General features: G+C 55.1%; 1 protein-coding gene and 1 pseudogene across 1 annotated transcript; one reads left to right on the forward strand and one right to left on the reverse strand.

The window, feature by feature from the left end:
• Positions 1–1,968: 1,968 nt before the first annotated feature.
• LOC130708906 (thimet oligopeptidase-like) lies at positions 1,969–5,705 on the reverse strand. Its single transcript, XM_057553304.1, is given in 9 exon segments — positions 1,969–2,368; positions 2,582–2,718; positions 3,346–3,474; positions 3,580–3,735; positions 4,317–4,831; positions 4,916–4,947; positions 4,949–5,241; positions 5,244–5,285; positions 5,487–5,705. Coding segments are annotated over 9 exon segments (1,503 nt in total). The 5' UTR covers positions 5,530–5,705; the 3' UTR covers positions 1,969–2,212.
• Positions 5,706–8,141: 2,436 nt separating this feature from the next.
• Positions 8,142–8,959, forward strand: LOC130708907 (serine/arginine-rich splicing factor 3-like; annotated as a pseudogene).
• Positions 8,960–19,045: the final 10,086 nt, after the last annotated feature.

Raw genomic sequence — 19,045 nt, forward strand, 5'->3', positions numbered from 1 at the left:
TGCGGCGAGCAGGGGCTACTCTTGGTTGCGGTGCGTGGGCTTCTCATTGCTTGCGGTGCGTGGGCTTCTCATTGCGGTGGCTTCTCTTGTTGCGGAGCACAGGCTCTAGGCACGCGGGCATCCGTAGTTGTGGCTCGCGGGCTCTAGAGTGCAGGCTCAGTAGTTGTGGCACACGGGCTTCGTTACTCCGCAGCGTGTGAGAACTTCCCAGACCAGGGCTTGAACCCTTGTCCCCCTCATTGGGAGGCGGATTCTTAACCACTGCGCCACCAGGGAAGCCCGAGCTCTAACCTTTTAAAAAATGTGTTCCTTCCACCTTCAAGGAGCAGGCGTAGGGGATGGGGAGGAGTGAGAACCCGATTGGCAGGGGTCCGGTCGCAACCCTGGAAGGGGACGGGGGAGGATCTAAGAGGTGGCACCGGGCCACAGTCGACCCCCAGTGACAGCTAACAGCTGCACTGCTGCCCCTTCCTGCCCCAGGACCTGAGCCCAGGTCCCGGGGCGGCTGGAGAAACGCACTGTTTTTGGTGAGATGCTGTTACTTACTGTGTGGAGCTGCTCCGGCTGCCCCGGCGCCCGCACCCCTGCAGGGCCCTGTGCCCGTCCTCCCTGCCCCCTGCCCAGGGCTCGGGGAACAGCAGTCTCTGTGGGGCAACCTGCTTCCAAGTCCTTCAGTGACCACGGAGGAGTGGGAACGGGCTGGGCTGCCGGGGAGCCTGGGCATGCAACACCTGAGCTCAGCCCTGGGGGCTCACGTGAGGGCAGGGGCTGGGGGGTGCGGGTGGTGAGCGGAGGGGCCTCCAGCCGGCGTCAGTCTGGGCCCTGGACCCAGGGAAAGGCCTCACCCTCTCAGTCGTGACCTGCCACTCGGGAACCCTGTGGCCCACCAGCCCGAGGCCTGTGGCGCCCGCCACAGACTGCCCGGCGCACGGCTGGGGTGCCAACGCCACACCTGGATTTTGCGTGGGGACCATGGGGGGGCTCGGTGCACGGGAAGAGGAGCAGCCCCCAGGCCCCGACACGCCCCTTCCACGTCCATCGAGAAGCGCCGGATGGAAGGCCGGCTGTGCTCCTTTTCGAGCCCCAGGGAATTCGCAGGAACAGCCTTCCCGGCCACGGGGGTGCCTGCCCACCGGCTCTGGGCCTGCGACCAGCCCAGAACACAGAGGGCACAGAAGTGGGTGCAGGGAGCTGAGCCGGGTCTGCAGAAGGGCAGACACCACAGCCTGGTCCACAGCCGACTGGCCCAGGGTGGGTGAGAACGGGCGGGCAGGCTGAGGGGAGGACAGAACGTGGCACAGCCTGCCCGCCTGGGCCCCGGGGAGAAGGTCGGGGCGCTGCCCGCGCCCTCGCTCCGCTGCCTGGCGTCCCTTGTGGGGGCGAAGGGCCGGAGGCAGGGCTCCCGAGGAGCTCAAAGGCCAGGGAAGGACACACGGGACGGTCCAGACCCACCCTAGCACTCCAGTGGGGCAGCACCCTCTCTGAATTCCTACTGCCGCCAAACCGCATCCCTGAGGCCTTTGCGCAGAATTGCTAGGACCCAGGAAGGCGGCCCCTTGCTGTGGTCCAGACTTCACCAGCTGCCGATGAGCGGAGGGAGCCAGCCGGCCGGCCCTGAGCAGGAGGACAGGGCACGGGGACAGGGACAGCCACAGCCGGGCTTCCTGCAGCTGTGCCCACCGCCAGAACCAGCTCCAGCCAATCAGAGCCCCCGACATGCCAAACAGTGCCGGGCAAGAGGCCGGCAGGAAACTGACACCCCCTCACTGGAGAGCCTGCCCAGCTGGGGTGCGGGGCACCATCGGTGTCTGAACTAACCCCACAGCTCAGCCGTCTCCCAGTGACCCAGACGCGTCACCACGGCCCCAGGGCTGATCCCCGACCAAGGTCAGAACTCCCCCCAGTGTGACGGCCCCCATGCCGCTCCTGTGGTGGAAGGGACCGCAGGCAGAGACCAGGAGTGGAGTCTTTTTATTAATGGCTGCGTTTTCAAAGAACCGTTTTGTTAGCAGGAAAGCTCCCCAGGAAGGGATTGCATTAGTGCAACAAGGGGGAGCCTTGACACCAGGCTCTCCAGACACATCCAGGTGGAGACTTTTGGCCGAGGCCGGCCCGCCAGGGACTCAGGGGCTGGGAGGACACGCTGCCCCTCCCCCGCCCCAGCGGGGCGCTAAGGCACCGGGCCCGCCTGGGTGGGCAGAACCCCGTGCCTTCAGCAGGCCGGCGGCTTGCAGCCCTCAACCTGCAGCCCTTTGCTCAGGAGGAAGGCATCCTGCGTGGGGTCGCAAGCCAGGAAGAGCTTCACCATGCCCTTGGCATCCTTGGAGCCGCCTGGCCTCAGAATGCAGCTTCTGTAGTCCATGGCAACCTGCCGAGAGGGGGCGGGGCTGCAGGAGGGTGGAGCTCCGCCTTCACTGAGGGTGTGGGTGTGGCCACCTCTGCTGTGACTGAACAAAGGACAGGGGAGCAGGAGATCCAGGGCAGGGCCCTCAGAGCCTGGCAGGCCCAGGCGGGCGGCACAAGCATCTAGGCCCAGGCCAAGGACCTCCGTGTTGGTCTGCACGGCAGGATGGCCTCTCACCTTGCCACTCAGGACGCCCTCCTGCTTGAAGCGTGTGTGGAACGTGTCCGCGGAGTACACCTCGCTGCACAGGTAGCCACAGGACTGGGCGTTGTATCTTCCTGCCAGGCGGCCGAAGGTCGCAGACAGGTGGGTCCCTGGGACACACGCGGAGAGGCTCCTGCCCGGCCCCCTGGCCGCTCCGTGCCCCTTCCCCAGATCGGAGGGCCTCAGACAGCCCTGTCTGAGTCCCGTGCCACTAGAGGGAGTATTGGCCCAACACTTGTAGAAAACGGGCACCTTGCGGGCAACTCAGTGGAGGGACACAAATCAATCTTTACCGGCTTTCTGCTGAAGCTCACGAGGGTTCACCCCTAAGCCTCTTACAAGGTCAGCTGCCGAAGCTCCAAGGGATGAGTCAGGGCTCGCCCTCCAGCACAGGGAGATTGCGGGTTAAAGCGCTCACGAGGGAGTGAACTGCGTGTCCGCACCAACACGCACCGGCAAACCTCGTCGACGCGTTCCCTCCGGGCTATGAAGCCCTCTCCTGCCTCTTGCAAGCTCTCCAGAAAGCACGTGCAGATACGCCCACCCCACCCTCGGACTCCGCGGGCCACAGCTGGAGGGACCAGCCAAGGAACCGAGGCAGGAAGAGGCCGGAGGTCACCGGGACTCGGCCAGAGCCTGTCAGTCGGTCCCCTTTCACACACCACCAGACGATCCTCTTGACCTGGGCAGTAGCCGCCAACCGACCGCTAAGGTGGGCCCGGGTCATGCTTGGCTACCTGGCATGGCTGGGCCCCCGAGGATCTCCTGGCAGAGGCGGGCATTCTCCTGGGCCAGGTCCGCGGGCGTCTGCGTGTGCAGGGCCTGGTCCACCTCGGCCAGGACGATCTGGCGCAGGTTGAAGAGGCCTGGGGGGCGGGAGGAAGGAGATGGGGGGATCGCACTGTGTCCAGGCCGTGCTTTCCAGCCAGGCGGTCCAGGCGCCCCCTTCCCTTCCCTCGGCCCGGCCGCACCTGGGTTGGCCTGCCGGGACTTGATGAGCTTGTCCCGCAGCCCCTGGGGGACGGTGCTGCCCGTGCCCCACCGAGACTGGCAGCAGCGCCAAGGCCGCACAGGGTGCGGTGCCCCCGGCCCCAGAGCCTTCCCTCTGGTTCTCATCACCGGCTGTCACCAGACTCGCAGGCAACGTGCCTTTCTTTTCTTTTTTCTTTTTTCTGGCCCCTAGCCACGCAAAGGGGTGAAGCCCTGACACTCGCTGCCACGTGCATGGACGCTGAGAACACGATGCTCAGCGAGAGAAGTCAGACACAGAAGGACACACAGGGTGTGACCCTACTGAGGGGAAATGTCCAGAACAGGTAGATCCACAGAGTCAGAGAGTGGGTTCCTGGTTGTCAGGGGCTGGGGAAGGGAGGGAATGATAACTAAGGACGTGAGGGACATTTTTGGAGTGATGGAAATGTTCCAAAACAGGGCAGTAGTGATGGCTGCACAGCTCAGGAAACTGTCCCCACGCACTCCGGTGCAGTCTGTGAGAGCATCGCTCTTAGGACGAAGGGCTGACCGCATGAAGACTGAAGGAGCAGTGGGTCCTGGGCCCAGACGCTGAGCTGGGGGCCCCCTCCCACCGTGGGGAAGTCGCTGGGACTTGCTGAGCCTCCATGGAGACTGGCAGCAGCCCCAGGGCCTCACAGAGCGCGGCGCTCCCGGCCCCAGAGCCTTCCCTCTGGTTCTCATCGTCGCCTGTCACCAGACTTGCATGCAATGTGCCTTTCTTTTCTTTTGTCTTTTTTAAAGGCAACTCTTGAGTACGTGTACTTAACATGCAGGGAACCAGTCCTGACTCCTTGATCTGGGGCTTCCAGCCTCCAGAGTCTCGAGGACACCCATGTCTGTTGTTTACGCATCCAGTGCGTAGGCTTTGACGATGGAAGATGACACCGAGGGCGTCGCCACGTGCGGGGTGACATCAGCGGAAGAATCCCATGGCGAGGGCCTGCCTGAGGACCACGTGCTCCCAGGCCCTCCCCGGCCCCTGCCCGCAGCCCCGCGCCCGCACCCGCCTGGGAGCGGTGCTGGTGCATCGCTTGCCAGAACTCGTGGAAGTAGGTCTCCAGCTCATCGTGCTGCAGCAGGGAGGGCGGGTCGGGCGTGGGCTTGGTGAAGTTGGCCACCATGGCCACGATGGCGATCTGGCGGCTCCCATCGTGCTGCAGGCAGCCCGGCTGCAGGCCGAAGCAGGCCGCGTGCCCGGACTTCCCTTCCCTGGGGAGGGACGCGGGGTGAGGCCCAGCTTCCGCAGAGGAGCTCTGGCCCACGGCCGACAGGTTCCCACACGCACGCACGCACCGAGGGTAGAGGTCCAGGTAGAACTTGCCAATGGATGACCTTGCCTGAGACCGCGTCCCGGACCGTGTAGAGCCACACGTCTTCGTGACACACGTTGGTGCCCTCCTCCAGGTCGAAGGTCAGCCCCAGCAGCTCCTGGGGGATGCACAGCAGCCCGCGCGTGACCACCTGCATGGGGAAGGACTCATTGAGCAGGTACTGGTCCTCGTGGTAGCGCGTCTCCTCCCCCTGGTTCATGTAGTAGCGCGGGTCCCAGGTGTTGATGGGCCCGTCAAAGTGCAGGCCCCGCCTCTGGCACTCGGCCTTCTTTAGCTCCAGGATCACGGCCGCTCCTGCTCTCCGAGGGGCTTCAGCTTCTGGGCCAGCTCATCTGCCGGCAGAGCGGAGAGGCTCGGCTACGTCCCTGTGGCGGCCCCCCATCCGCCCCCCACCCTGCGCCCCTCGAGGCAGAATGAAGGGTCCGGGAAGGTGACCCCCAAGGGCTGACACAGTGGGTTCTCAGGCAGCACCACGTCCAGTTAAGGTCCGCCTGACGCCCTCCCCACTGGGACTCAGGTGGAGGCGCGGTTACCTAGGAAAGTGGCCACCACCTGGCTATTCTTGGCCATGTTCATCTCCAGCACGGAGTCGGCACGCGTGCTGAACCCCAGCAGGCAGGACTTCTGGGCCTGCAGCCTCACCAGCTCCCCGAGGATCGTGCAGTTCTCCTGGAACCCAGAGACGGCCGGCGCTGGGGACCGTGGGCCATGCCCTCCCCGTGGGGCCCCGGGCCAGGTCTCTGCGGGCGGGCAGGGCTCTCAGGCCACTGGCGGGCACAGCCAATCCCCCTCCCTCCTCCTCCTGGCCCGGATTTCTAGACACTTTGGTGCTGTCCTAACACGTGGTCTTTATTAACAGAGGTCCTTTTGGAACCGGAAACGGCGTGAACCGTGATGGGCTCTAAGGCCAAGGGCAGGAAGAAATGCGGCCAGGCTCTCCAGGAGCCACCCAGGGGCCTCCCCGGGCTCAACAATACAAACTCGGCTGCCGTGCAGACAGCAGCTCATCCCCACGGCGCCCGAACACCCAGCCCCTGGACGGCGAGACGCCTGTTGCTGCAGGTGGCCCGTGGCTGGCTGGTGAGGCCCAGCCCCAGGCGTACGTCACCTTCTCTGGGGCCACCTCTCTGGTTCTGCGGTGGGGTTCTCCTGGGAGCCCCCAGTCACCACAGGACCAACGTGGCCTGTCTGCAGCCCAAGAAGGTGGGGACACAGGACTGTTCCCCGTGCCCCCCGCATCACCCGCGAGGCCCGGCAAGCACCAGTGGTGTCTGCGGGGAAGATGAAGGGGTCGTGCACAGACCCCATCTACCGAAGATGCTAAACGGCAGAAGCACAGACTGCAGTCACACGCGGTATGGACCAAACACAAGTGTCCTTGCAGGAACCGATGTCTGAATGTCAAGGCTGTACCCGGGCCACAGTGAGAAGGCCCAGACCCCACGCAAGGCACAGAGAGGGGATGGGGGGAACATCTGCGAATCTGAGCTCATCGGGCATCACCCCAGAGGGAGAGGGAGAGAGCCAGAAGGAGATACGGAGGGAGAGGGAGAGAGAGGGAGGGAAAGACTTCTCTCCCTTCCCTGGGGGTTCTCTAGTGCAGGCAAGGCCAAAAACCACTGCATTTCGGGAAATGGGTCCTCGTAGAAAAGTTAAATAGTAGCTCATGGCATTATGGACACATATTAAAATGGCCCCAAATCTTGAGGAGTCAGGGAGGGGAGCTGGCGGCTGCCTCATAAACGAGGAGAGATTGGGCGTCAGAGAAGGGGCCTGTGCAGCCCGCCGCCCAGGGCCCCGTAGACTTCATCTCCCAGCTGTGGTCCAGGGCTGGAAGTCAGCTGGGAGGTCAGGCTGTCCAAGCATCAACGTTGACTTCAGGGCTGATCTAAAAGGTGCCTGGTGTCTGTTGAAGCAGAAAAAAGAGAAAGCAGTGGGGAGAGCATGGGAGGGGGAGGGAGCCCCCCTCCTCAGCCCTTCTCCCTCTCTTCCTCCCTCCCTCTCCCTCCCTGCCTCTCACTCTCCCTCTCCCTCCATCTCTCCCTCTCCCTCTCTCCCTCTCCCTCCCTCTCTCTCCCTCCCCCTCCACCTCCTTCCCTCTCCAGAGAAGAGAGACGTCTCTCCCTCCCTCCCTCTATCCCTCCCTCCCTCCCTCTCTCCCTCTCTCCCTCTCCCTCTCTCCCTCTCCTCCCTCTCCCTCTTCCTCCAACTCTCCCTCTCCCTCCATCTCTCCATCTCCTCACTCCCTCCCAGAGAGGGAGAGACAGAGGGAGAGGCAGAGACGAGGAAGAGGGAGAGGGGGGAGAGAGGGAGGGAGGGAGAGGGAGGGAGGGAGAGGGAGAGAGGGTGAGGGAGAGAGGGAGAGAAGGAGGAGAGAGGGAGAGGGAGGGAGGAAGAGACTTCCCTCCCTCTCCCTCTCTCGGTCTCCTCTCCCTCCCTCCCTCTCGCTCCCTCCCTCTCCCCCTCTCCCTCTTTCCTCTCCCTCTTTCCCTCTTCCCTCTCCCTCTTTCCTCTCCCTCTTTCCCTCTTCCCTCTCCCTCTTTCCTCTCCCTCTTCCCTCTCCCTCTTCCCTCTCCCTCTTCCCTCTCCCTCTTTCCTCTCCCTCTTTCGTCTCCCTCTTCCCTCTCCCTCTCTCCCTCTCCCTCCCTCCCTCTCCCTCCCTCTCCCTCTGAGTCTCCCTCTCTCACACTCTGTCTATCCTCTCTCAGGAAGGAGTGGGAGCAGGAGGGAAGGAGAGGCAGAGAGGGAGAGGGACAGAGAGAGACAGACAGACAGACAGACAGAGACAGAAAGAGAGGAGAGGAAGCAGGGAGAAAACAGAGAAAGAACATACCATCTACATTTCTGTCAAATGACACCGGGGATCCTTACATAACCAGGAGAAAATTACAGAGAGAGGCTCTTTCTCAGCTGGAACTGGAACTGCAGACGGGGCCAAACACCACCAGGCTGGCCACACATGTCCAGCCGCTGCCCCAGTCCCGTGAGTCCGGTCAACAGGGCTCTGAGTGTCTGCTCCAGGGAGCTGGGGTTCACCCTCTCACCCGGGAGGCCGGGCCAAGCCAGTAGGGCCCCGGGCTGGACACATAGGGGGAAGAGCATCCCCACAGGACAGCTTGTGCGAGCAGATTCAGCTGCCAGATTCTAGAGGCCCGGGATCACCCTGTGGCCCGTGAAACGCAGGAGCCATGAGGGTCTTGCATTGTGATTCCTGTCCGTTGGACTGTCAAGTTTATGTAGGGAATCTTGGAAACAGTGGTAACAAGACTGAATTGGAACGAGCTTTAGGCTATTATGGACCACTCTGAAGTGTGTGGGTTGCTAAAAACCCTCCCGGCTTCGCTCCTGTTGAACGTGAAGATCCCCGAGATGCAGCTGATGCTGTCCGAGAACTAGATGGGAGAACAATATGTGGCTGCCGAGTAAGAGCGCACCTGTCGAATGGGGAAAAGAGAAGTCGAAATCGTGACCGCCTCCTTCTTGGGGTCGTCGCCCTCGAGATGATTACCAGAGGAGGAGTCCTTCACCTCGCCACACGTCTCCGAGACGGAGAAGCTTCTCCCTCAGCCAGAGCAGGTCCCTTTCTAGATATAGGAGAAGAGAGAGATCCCTGTCCCAGGAGAGAAATCACAAGCCGTCCCGATCTTTCTCTAGGTCTCCTAGCCGATCTAGGTCAAATGAAAGGAAATAGAAGACCACTTTGCAAGAGGAGTGGTGTACAGGCAATAACTTCATTTGACAGGAGTATGTACAGAAAATTCAAGTTTTGTTTGAGACTTCCGAAGCTTGGTGCACTTTTTAAATGTTTTAGCTGTTCACATTTGTTTGTCTCTTGGGACAGTGACACAGAAAGGTGTCATTCTCTATGGTTTGAAATGGGTCCTATGAGGCATGTAATATGAAGAATTGTTACCTTACAATGTTCCCTTAAGCAAAATTGAATTTGCTTTGAATTTTTGGTCTTGCCTAGACTGATAATAAAACTCTGACTCCTGCCCAGCTAAAGTGTGATGTTTACTATTATGGAAACAACACCGGCAAACATTGAAAAGGCTTTCTGTAGCTGGGATATGGTATGCAGCTGTAGTTAAGCAAGCAGTCTTTAAAAGGTGCTGTGAACACAAGGCAGCAGCTAAAAATTAAAGCTGCACCCTTACCCTAGATTAGAGGTTTAAAAATTCCACTAGTCTTCACACCGGACAAGAGGTTGTCCAGTGACTTTAGAATCGAAGAAGTTTCAAGAAAGTTAGTTTACCTTTGATTTAGGTCATAAGTCCCCTGTGTGATTGCTGTACATGAATACAAAGCTCTTTGTAATATTACTTGGGAATTTGAGAGTATTCAAGATACCAGTGTCCTGCCAGATTAAGAGTATATTGTAGAGCTGAACTTTGAGTTACTGTGCAGTTTTTTTTTCATGCTGTCATTTGTAATATGTTTTGTGAGAATCCTTGGGATTAAAGTTTTGGTTCCAAAAGAAAAATAAAAAGAATCCGCCTGCCAATGCAGGGGACGCGGGTTCGAGCCCTGGTCCGGGAAGATCCCACATGCCGCAGATCAACTAAGCCCGTGGGGCACAACTAGTGAGCCTGCGCTCTAGATCCTGGGAGCCACAACTACTGAGCCCCCGTGCCACAACTACAGAACCCGGCACGTCTAGAGCCCGTGCTCCGAAACGAAAGAAGGCACCGTAATGAGAGGCATGTGCCCACAACGAAGAGGAGCCCCCGCTCGCCGCAACTAGAGAAAGCCCGCGTGCAGCAACGAAGACCCAACACAGCCAAAAATTAATTAATTAATTAATTTTTAAAAGAAGACCGCCATTGGGACGGCTGGGGGACAGCTCCACGCTCTGCTTCCCAAGGGGGGCCTGCACCCAGGGACTCAGGAGGCGCCCTTGCTCCTGGCGATGCGTCCAGAGGCCCCAGCGCAGGAAAAGCACACATGGCATCCACGTAGGGAGGCCGGGCCCGGGGAGCACACGGGGTCTCCCTGGTACTATTCTTGCCACTTCCCTACAGGTGTGAAGTTTTCAAAATAAAGCATTTGGGGAAGAGGGCAGAAGCTGAAAAAGCCGCCCAGGCCCCAGCCCTTCAAGACCCCACGCCGGGTCAGGTGCGGGAGGACCCTGTGAGATTAAAGAAACAATACAGAGAGTAGGGGCGGGGCGGGGTCTCGAGGGACAACCTCCTTCGGGGCAGAATCTCGGTAGACAGACCGCCACCTTCCCCTAGGAAGGATCCAGAACCTTGGGACCCAAACACTCTGAGCACCTCAGGAGAAGAAGGCCCTCCAGGGGGCAGGGCACACGGACGCCTCTCGACCACCCCGCGGGGCCTGCACGCACCCAGCTCCTCGCCCGTGAATGTCAGGAAGGTCACGTCCCCGTTCAGGTTCTTGTTGAAGTCGATGCACAGGAGACTCAGCCTCTTTTTTTTTATTTTTTAAAAATTAAAAAATTAATTTATTTTTGGCTGCATCGGGTCTTTGTTGCTGCACACGGGCTCTCTCTAGTTGCGGCGAGCGGGGGACACGCTTCGTTGCGGTGAGCAGGTTTCTCATTGTAGTGGCTTCTCTTGTTGCGGAGCATGGGCTCTAGGCGCACGGGCTTCAGCAGTTGTGGCAAACAGGCTCAGTAATTGTGGCTCACGGGCTCTAGAGCACTGGATCAATAGTTGTGGTGCACGGGCTTAGCTGCTCCGCGGCATGTGGGATCTTCCCGGACCACGGCTCAAACCCATCTCTCCAGCATTGGCAGGCGGATTCTTAACCACTGCGCTAACAGGGAAGTCCTCAGCTTCTTCTTCTTCTTTTTTTTTTTAAACATCTTTATTGAAGTATAATTGCTTTACAATGGTGTGTTAGTTTCTGCTTTATAACAAAGTGAATCAGTTATATATATACATATGTTCCCATATCTCTTCCCTCTTGCATCTACCTCCCGCCCACCCTCCCTATCCCACCCCTCTAGGTGGTCAGAAAGCCCTGAGCTGACCTCCCTGTGCTATTCGGCTGCTTCCCACTAGCTATCTATTTTACATTTGGTAGTGTATATATGTCCATGACACTCTCTCACCCTGTCACATCTCACCCCTCCCCTTCCCAATATCCTCAAGTCCATTCTCTAGTAGGTCTGTGTCTTTATTCCCGTCTTGCTACTACGTTCTTCGTGACCATTTTTTTCCCCTTAGATTCCATATATATGTGTTAGCATACTGTATTTGTTTTTCTCTTTCTGACTTACTTCACTCTGTATGACAGACTCTAACTCCATCCACCTCACTACAAATAACTCCATTTCATTTCTTTTTATGGCTGAGTAATATTCCATTGTATATATGTGCTCAGCTTCTTCTTGATGCTCGTGATTTTCTGAAGGAAGAAGACGGCCGTAAAATCGGGGGGCCTGGGCACAGAGGGGGGTTCAAGGAAAAGAGGCGGATGAGGTGGACAAGAGGAGGGAGATGGGAAAGAAAGGGCCTCGGGTCCTAACTGTTAGGACCCTCCTCAGGAGTTACCCCAAGGGGACAGCCTAAGCTTCAGCCATTTCAAAGGAGCTAAGTTTCTGTCCCTTCAGGGTCTATCTGGTTTGCAGAAACAGGTAGAAATGGACCAGCCTGGGGGAGGGAGCGACGTGGGGCGCAGAGGAAAGTGCCGGTTCCCCGGGGCCCCTGCCGGGCCAGCAGCAGGCGGGGCGCCTCGAGGACCTGCCCAGGCTGCGCCCTCTGCCCAGCCCAGGACTCAGCGCGCCCGGCCCCGCTCCCAGGCTGAGCAGACGTGCCTGTCCGAGGACAGGAGGGGCGCTGGGGGAGCGTGCCCACTGGCTCTGCCAGGAGCAGGGGCTCATCGGGCACGCCTGGCTCAGAAACAGCCCGAGGGACGCCGGGCCTCTGCGGGCAGCAGGCGCCGTGCTGGGCACTGGCCTCCCTGCAGCCTCACGGCCCCACCGGCTACAACTGGGAAGGAGCACAGGGCGCCCTGGGAGGGCGGGGCGGCACTCAGGACCCCGCCCCGCGCCAGCAGGCCGCCTCTCCTGGGCGCCCCCCTCCACGGGCGTCCCCGTGGTCCCTCGGGCCAGTGGTTCTCAAGTGTCAAGGCGGTCTGCGCAGCCCCACTGTCCACACCCTCACCTTCCCCAGCCTGGAAGCTCCATGTGCCCGCCGCTCCGGAGGACTTCGGGGCCCACGTGCCCGGGCCCCACCCTGGATGCCGGAGTCCCACAGTCCTCTGAGTCCCGGTTTCCTCCACCGCAAGGCACAGCACCGGCCGAAGCGGGACAGCGTTTGTGTTGAGGAACAAGAACTGTCGCTGAGCCCTGGGTCGGGCCTGGTACCCGTGTTCACCGCGTCTGTCACTTTCTGACGCAAACCAGCCAGCGCAGGGCTGCACCCCAGCCCCTTCTGTACGGGGCTCCCACACTCGGGGCCACCGTCCCCCTGCCCTCATCACCCCGGAGAGGCCCGGAGCCCCAGGGTCATTCTAGCCAATCCTGAGCCTGCTCCTTCCCGGGGACCCACACCTCAGGCTCCAGTCCCCAGCCACCCCTCCCCTCATTCCTGCCGAACCCTCGTGCTCCTGGGAGGCCCTAGGTGACAAGGCGTGCCCCTGCCCAGCACCATGAGTGACAAGCTCTTTCCTCATCTGCTGGCCTCACTGTTCTCTGTCCTCCACACAAACCGACTCGGTCAGCCCTCACGACCACCTGTGAGGGGGTCCTCGGGTCACGCACGTTGCAGATGGTGAACAGGGACAATGGGGTCCAGTGACCGGCCTCCGGGGACCCAGCCAGTTGGTGGCAGAGCTGGGTCTGATCCCGGCCATCAGGATGAGTGTAGCCACGGCGCCCCACGCCACGCACCGAGGTGACACGCTCGACCATGGGTGGCTCGCAGTGCCCGCCCCCCTCCCCACCCCACGGGGCTGCCTCCCGGGAGGGGCCGGGCTGCCCATCGCCCGCCTGTCCAGGGTGCCGCAGGGACCCGTCCTGCTGGACCAGGAGTGGGAAGATCTGAGGGCTCTGAGGTCCACGCTGGGGGCAGAGGGGTGTCAGGCAGCTGGGAGGACCTGAAGGGACAGGCCCCCCGGGGGGGCCCACTGGGAACCCGCACGGCCGCAGGGCTCAGCCAAGAGAGGAGGGAGGGGGTGAAGGCGGACGCCATGCTCTTCAGCCTCCCGTTGTCCCCCAGCCTCCGTGCCCAGCACGAGCCGCGCTGTGAATTATGGGAGAAAGGGGTCGGGTCTTGGCCCCCAGTCCTGGCACACAGCTCCTAAACCTAAAGCCACAGGCCGGGTTGCATCTTACAGCCCCCCTGCCTGCCTACCTCCTGCGAGGGGAGAGGGCAGGGGTTGCAACGTGAATCCGTTGCCCATGGCCCCCGCTGTAATCGTGCTCATGGAACAAAATCTCGGTAAACACGGGGTTCAGAGAGCTGCGGGGTGGGTGCCTGCAGGCGGCCTGGAAGCCCCGCGCCCCGCCCCACGCCTCCCCACCTCCTCCTTCCACCTGGCTGTTCCTTTCTAATAGCCCGGTGCTCTAGTCCGTGGACTGGGTGCCTGTGTTCTGGGGGCCCGCGCTAGCCAACGAACGGAACTCGGGCTGGGGACGTGGGAACTCCTGACACAGCCTGTCGGCCACAAGCGCAGAGGATGACGTGGACCTGTGGCTGGCGTGGGCCGAGCCCTGACCTGCGGGCTCTGACTCCGGGTAGATGGAGTCCGAACTGAAGAACTGCAGAAACCCGGCAGTCCCAGCGCTGCTGCTGCGGGAGCCCCACGGGCCTGGCGTCGGGACGGAAGCTCTGTGGGAGCGGGAGCTGGGGGTGGAGTAGTCTCGGAGGAGGGGGTCCTTCCTCGAGACCCTCCCACCAAAGCCACGGGGGACGGGGGGCCCGGATGAGGTGGGGGTGGGGCGGGACGCAGCGAGGGGCCCACGCCGCCCGTGCTCTGGGGAAGCCCTGTGGCCCTGAGGACCGAGGGCAGAGCAGATGCAGAGGGAGCGCTGGTCCACGTGGACCTTCCCTCCTGGGGTTGAGGCGACACAGAGATGGGCAGAGGCCGGCACTCGGGGCTCCGGCCAGGCGCTCCCCTACTGCGAAACTTCCTAAAAAAGCAGCCATCGCAGGACTCGGCAACCGCGGTCATGGGCACTTACCCCGGGGAATTGGAGGTTGAAGTCCACAAAGAAGCTGTACACAAACACTCGCCTGACTGGGAAGAGCCCCAGACCGAAAGCCGCCGGGGGCCTTCCCAGGGCAACGCATGACAGGGGCAGTCGTGTCAACGTCAGGATCCTGCTGGGACGCGCACTTGACTTTCACAATAGATGACATTGGGGAAAAGTGGGCAATGTAGTTTCGCTTTCTAGGAAGCTGGCCAACTCCTTTCCAGAGTGGCTGCACTGTCTTCCGCTCCCTCCAGCGACGACTCCCCTGTTCTGTGCTGCCTCGGCAGCACTGGGCACCGTCTCCAGGTTCTGCTGGGAGCAGAACTTAGGTTTTCTAGTTCTAGGAGAAGCTCCAGAGTGACTCGCTAAGGCCATTAGCGAGTAATTATTTCCCAATGAGTGGCTATTTCCAGTTAAAACCAAAAGCCACCTAATTATTGCTTTTCCCATAAAATTAAATATGAAATCTACATTATGTAATTGTACACTTATTTCCCCCTTTGTGTATTCTAATTTCTTCCTGAGAAACCTAAGATGCCATCTTGCAGACTGCCCACAGTGGTTACGATTTGCGCAGCAGCAAAGGTCAACTTTAAACATTTTGCATCTAAAGTGGCTTTGGATACCTTTGGATAGAAAGTACAGTCTGAGCCATTTTACAAAATGTGCGGCCATTTTACAAAACAGCTTGACAGTTCCCTGCAAGTGTTAAACATAGAGTTACCCTATGACCCAGCAGTTCCACTACTAAATATATACCTAAGAGAAATAGAAACTTATGTCTGCACAAAAGCTTGTACGTGGATGTTCATAGAAGCATATTTCTAAAAACAAAACGTGGAAAAAATTCAAATGTCAATCTGAGAAATGAATAAACATAATGTGGAATATCCGTACGATAGAATAGCATTCAGCTATAAAAAGGAATGAAATATTGATCCATGTTACAACATGGATGAACCATGAAAGCATTCTGTAAAGAAAAGCAGCCACTCTCAAAAGATCACATATTGTATGGTCCTATTTATATGAAATGCCCAGAATAGCAAATCTGTAGAGACAGAAAGGAGATTAGTGCTTGCCTAGAGCTGAGAGGGTTGAGAGAATGAAAAAACATTGTTAATGTGTAATGGGTTTCTTTGTGGGGGGACAGAAATCTAAAATTGGATGGTTGTGATGGTTACACACGTCTTTTAGTGGTTACACTAAGAACCACTGAATTGTATAATTAAAGGGTTAAATTATGGTATGTAAATTACATCCTGATAAAGCTGTTAAAATTATAATTTTATATTTATAAATTTGAAAATTCATCCAAAATTACAAATTCTTAAAACATGCAACCTAACAAGACTAACCCAAGAAAAGAAATATCTAAAAAATCGATATCTACTCAAAAAGTTGTTTGTATAATTAAGTACCTTTACAGAAAATGATTTCCAGGGATAAATGGCTTTCCAAGTAAATTCTTCCAAATATTTAGGGAAGAAAGATTGGTAATCTTACATAAAACCCTTCCAGGAAACAGAAAATAATATATTGCTCAAAATTTTTATAAGCCCAACATAAGCTTCAGATCAAAAGTAAAAAGAATATTACAGGAATAGAATCATAGGCCAGTTTCTCTTTTGAACATGCATGCAAAATCTGTAAATAAAAGCACAAACTGTATCCATGGTACGTAAAACAGTAATATATCACAATCAAAGTGGCTTTATTCTAGTAATGCAAGGTTGGTTTAATGTTCCCACATGAAACTGACCCCGGGAATGAATCAGAGTGGGCAAAAAAGTCATTTAAAACAGAAGTCTTGGGAATTCCCTGGTGGTCCAGTGGTTAGGACTTGGCGCTTTCACTGCTGGGGGCCTGGGGTTCAATCCCTGGTCAGGGAACTAAGATCCTGCAAGCCATGAGGCAGGGCCCCCTCAAAAAACAGAAAAAATGAAGTTTTAACCAGGAGAAGCACAAGAGTGAATAAACATAACAGATAACGCCTTATGGAAAGTAGGTGAAGATTATGGAATATTCTAAACTTTCAAAACAAACAGGAATTGTTAAAGATTCAAGAGGATGTGACAAATGTTGTACATAGGCAAAGAATAAAATAAAATAAAATATACAAATGATGGGAGCCCAAAAATCCAGATGCCCAAGTCCCATCTCTGAAAATCCTCATTCAATGGGTTCTGGATTTCCTCTATGTTTAAAAACCTACAGGTGATTCTGATACGATTCATAGACACAATGTAAAGCTTCTGCTTTACAGGAAATAATACCAGATTATTTTGTTATTTTATAGTTATATTAACAGGCTGTACTATTGACGGATAAGTCTGATGTCAAAATGCACTCCCCACTAGGGTTAAAAAAGGAACTAGTACTCTCTACTGCTACTTGGTGGCAGCACGCATATATTGCAATGGCAATTATTGTAGGAAGCCAAATTAATGGAACATTTTAGAATTGGAAGACTACATAGAGGTCACCTAGTCAAACTTCCAACTATTATAGTTGTGAAAACTAAGGCCCATATAAATGAAATGATTTATCTCCAAAGAGAGTTAGTGAAAGAGTACGAGATAAAAAATATCTCTGAACTTTTAATTTAGTGCTATTTTTATTAATCTCAATATTAGCTCAAACTTCAGTGTGACAGATTTGGGATTGAATTCTTGCTTGAATTTAGTGGTTGCGTGCCTTTTAGTAAGTTACTAAAACACTTTTAACTTCGCTTTTCACATATGTAAAATGGTGAGCCTTGACTGATATAGAGTATGAGATAGCCTAGCACTGTTTTTAACACAAACAAGTACTTAAAATTTTTGGCCTCTCATCCCTCTTAAATAACCTCTATCCTCTTAACAATAAAAGTGTCTTTCAGCTAGCAAAGCACCCCAGAGCTGACCACATTCTGGCAAGAGATATAGGATTCCTTTTCTTACTGAGGGCTCTTTATACCTGATATTTGAACTGCACTGAAACATGAACATCTCTTGTTTATACTGTATTAATGGATTTGATAGATGAATTTTCATTAGTCTCAAGAAATATAATTCGATAGTGGTGGCTAGAATGATAAACAGTGTTTGGAAAGGGAGTCCATATTGGATATGAACAACCTGTACTCCCATTCGTCTATTAAGAATAAATAAAATCCTTTCAAAATCTGTTTTAAAGGGCAGTTAGTTTCTTCTGCCTCATTTAAGTTACCTGCAAGAAAAAGACAATCTCCTGAATCCTTGTTTAAAAGGCTTTTAATATAAAGCAAATAATTTTTTGCAATATTTCCCAAACTTTTCATTATCAAATTAGCTGAGGCTGCTCACCGATGATCATTTCACAACAACATATCCGTTTTCACCTTCTTTAAATGAATTGGCCTAATAGATGTGCCGTTAAAACAGAGCTTCACCCTCAACATCCTTTAAAATTTGTATTCAAACAGAATGCAGAAAACAGGATCAGGGAATTCAGCCATAAAAGTGAGTGGATTACTGATACGTGCTACATCATGGATGCAACTAAGTGAAAGAAGTCAGGCACGAAAGGCCACATATTGTATGGTTCCATTTATACGAAATGTCCAGCAGTGGCAAATCCATACACACGGAAAATATTATACATTAGTGGTTGCCAGGGGTTTGGAAGAGAGGGAAATAGGGAATGACTGCTTAAAATGGGTGTAGGTTTCCTTTTGGGGTGATGAAAATGTTTTGCAACTAGGCAGTGGTGACAGTTGCACAGCATTGTGACAGTACTAAATTCCACTGAATTGTACAGTGAATCGTAAAATGATCAAAACGGTGAATTTTATGTTATGTTCATTTTACTACAATAAAAAGGAGAAAGAAATAGGGAAAGACTTTGAGTTTGGGAAAGTAAGGTGAACTGGTCAAGAAAAAGATAGCTCTACTATTCAGTTTTCTCTCAGCTCTCCCAGTGCATTAATCGTCAGCAAAAAGTAGCCTGAACTTGTAGATGACAGTCATTCAACAGAGTCCAGGGAAAAGTAAATAAAGCCCAACTCTTCTGATTTAGCACATCTATGACAGGTTAACTTCCTGCTCAGCCACATGGACATTCATAAGGACGTTTCAAGTTAGGTGTCCTCTACTCCAGTACTTTACTCACAGCTCATTCACACATGTATGCAACAGCATTTCTTAATTTAATGGACTCTGCAGTGCTGGTTGTGATCAGTCTCACGAAAAGGAAAGGAGGAAAAAGCCTCCACACTGGCTTGGTGGTCTTGGGATGAAATGGATGCAGAAGACAGCTTGATTGTCAAACTGGAAACTTTTTTTTAAAAATTATTTATTTATTTATTTTTGGCTGTGTTGGGACTTCGTTTCTGTACAAGGACTTTCTCTTGTTGCAGCAAGTGGGGGCCACTCTTCATCGCGGTGCGCGGGCCTCTCATTATCAGGGCCTCTCTTGTTGCGGAGCACAGACTCCAGACCCGCAGGCTCAGTAATTGTGGCTCACGGGCCTAGTTGCTCCGCGGCATGTGGGATGTTCCCAGGCAGATTCTCAACCACTGCACCACCAGGGAAGCCCCAAACTGGAAACTTTTATTTTCCTTTTCCTCTTCTTTTTATCTTTCCTATCAGGTCTTCTGTCCACTTCCCACTGCCTTCTTTCAAACAGGAAAGACACTGATTAGCTGCTGGATTTTTTTTTTTTTTAAAACAACTATTGTTTTAGATTTCTTGTTGTTCGCTGAATGTTATTGTTTTTACTGCCAAATGAGCTTCGGTGGTTGATGTAGGGGGTCTCTTGGGAACCTAACTTTTTCAAGTTGAAGTGGAAAAGCTTTTTTGTTTGAATTGGCTTTTACTGGGTGCTTCAAGATTTGCTCTTAGCTCTTTAATGGGGGACTGAATAGCACTATGTTTCCTTTGAGGTCCCAGTAAATAAAGGATCCCATGT

The sequence above is a fragment of the Balaenoptera acutorostrata genome, chromosome 9, assembly GCF_949987535.1.
Source record: "Balaenoptera acutorostrata chromosome 9, mBalAcu1.1, whole genome shotgun sequence".
Lineage (NCBI taxonomy): Eukaryota > Metazoa > Chordata > Mammalia > Artiodactyla > Balaenopteridae > Balaenoptera > Balaenoptera acutorostrata.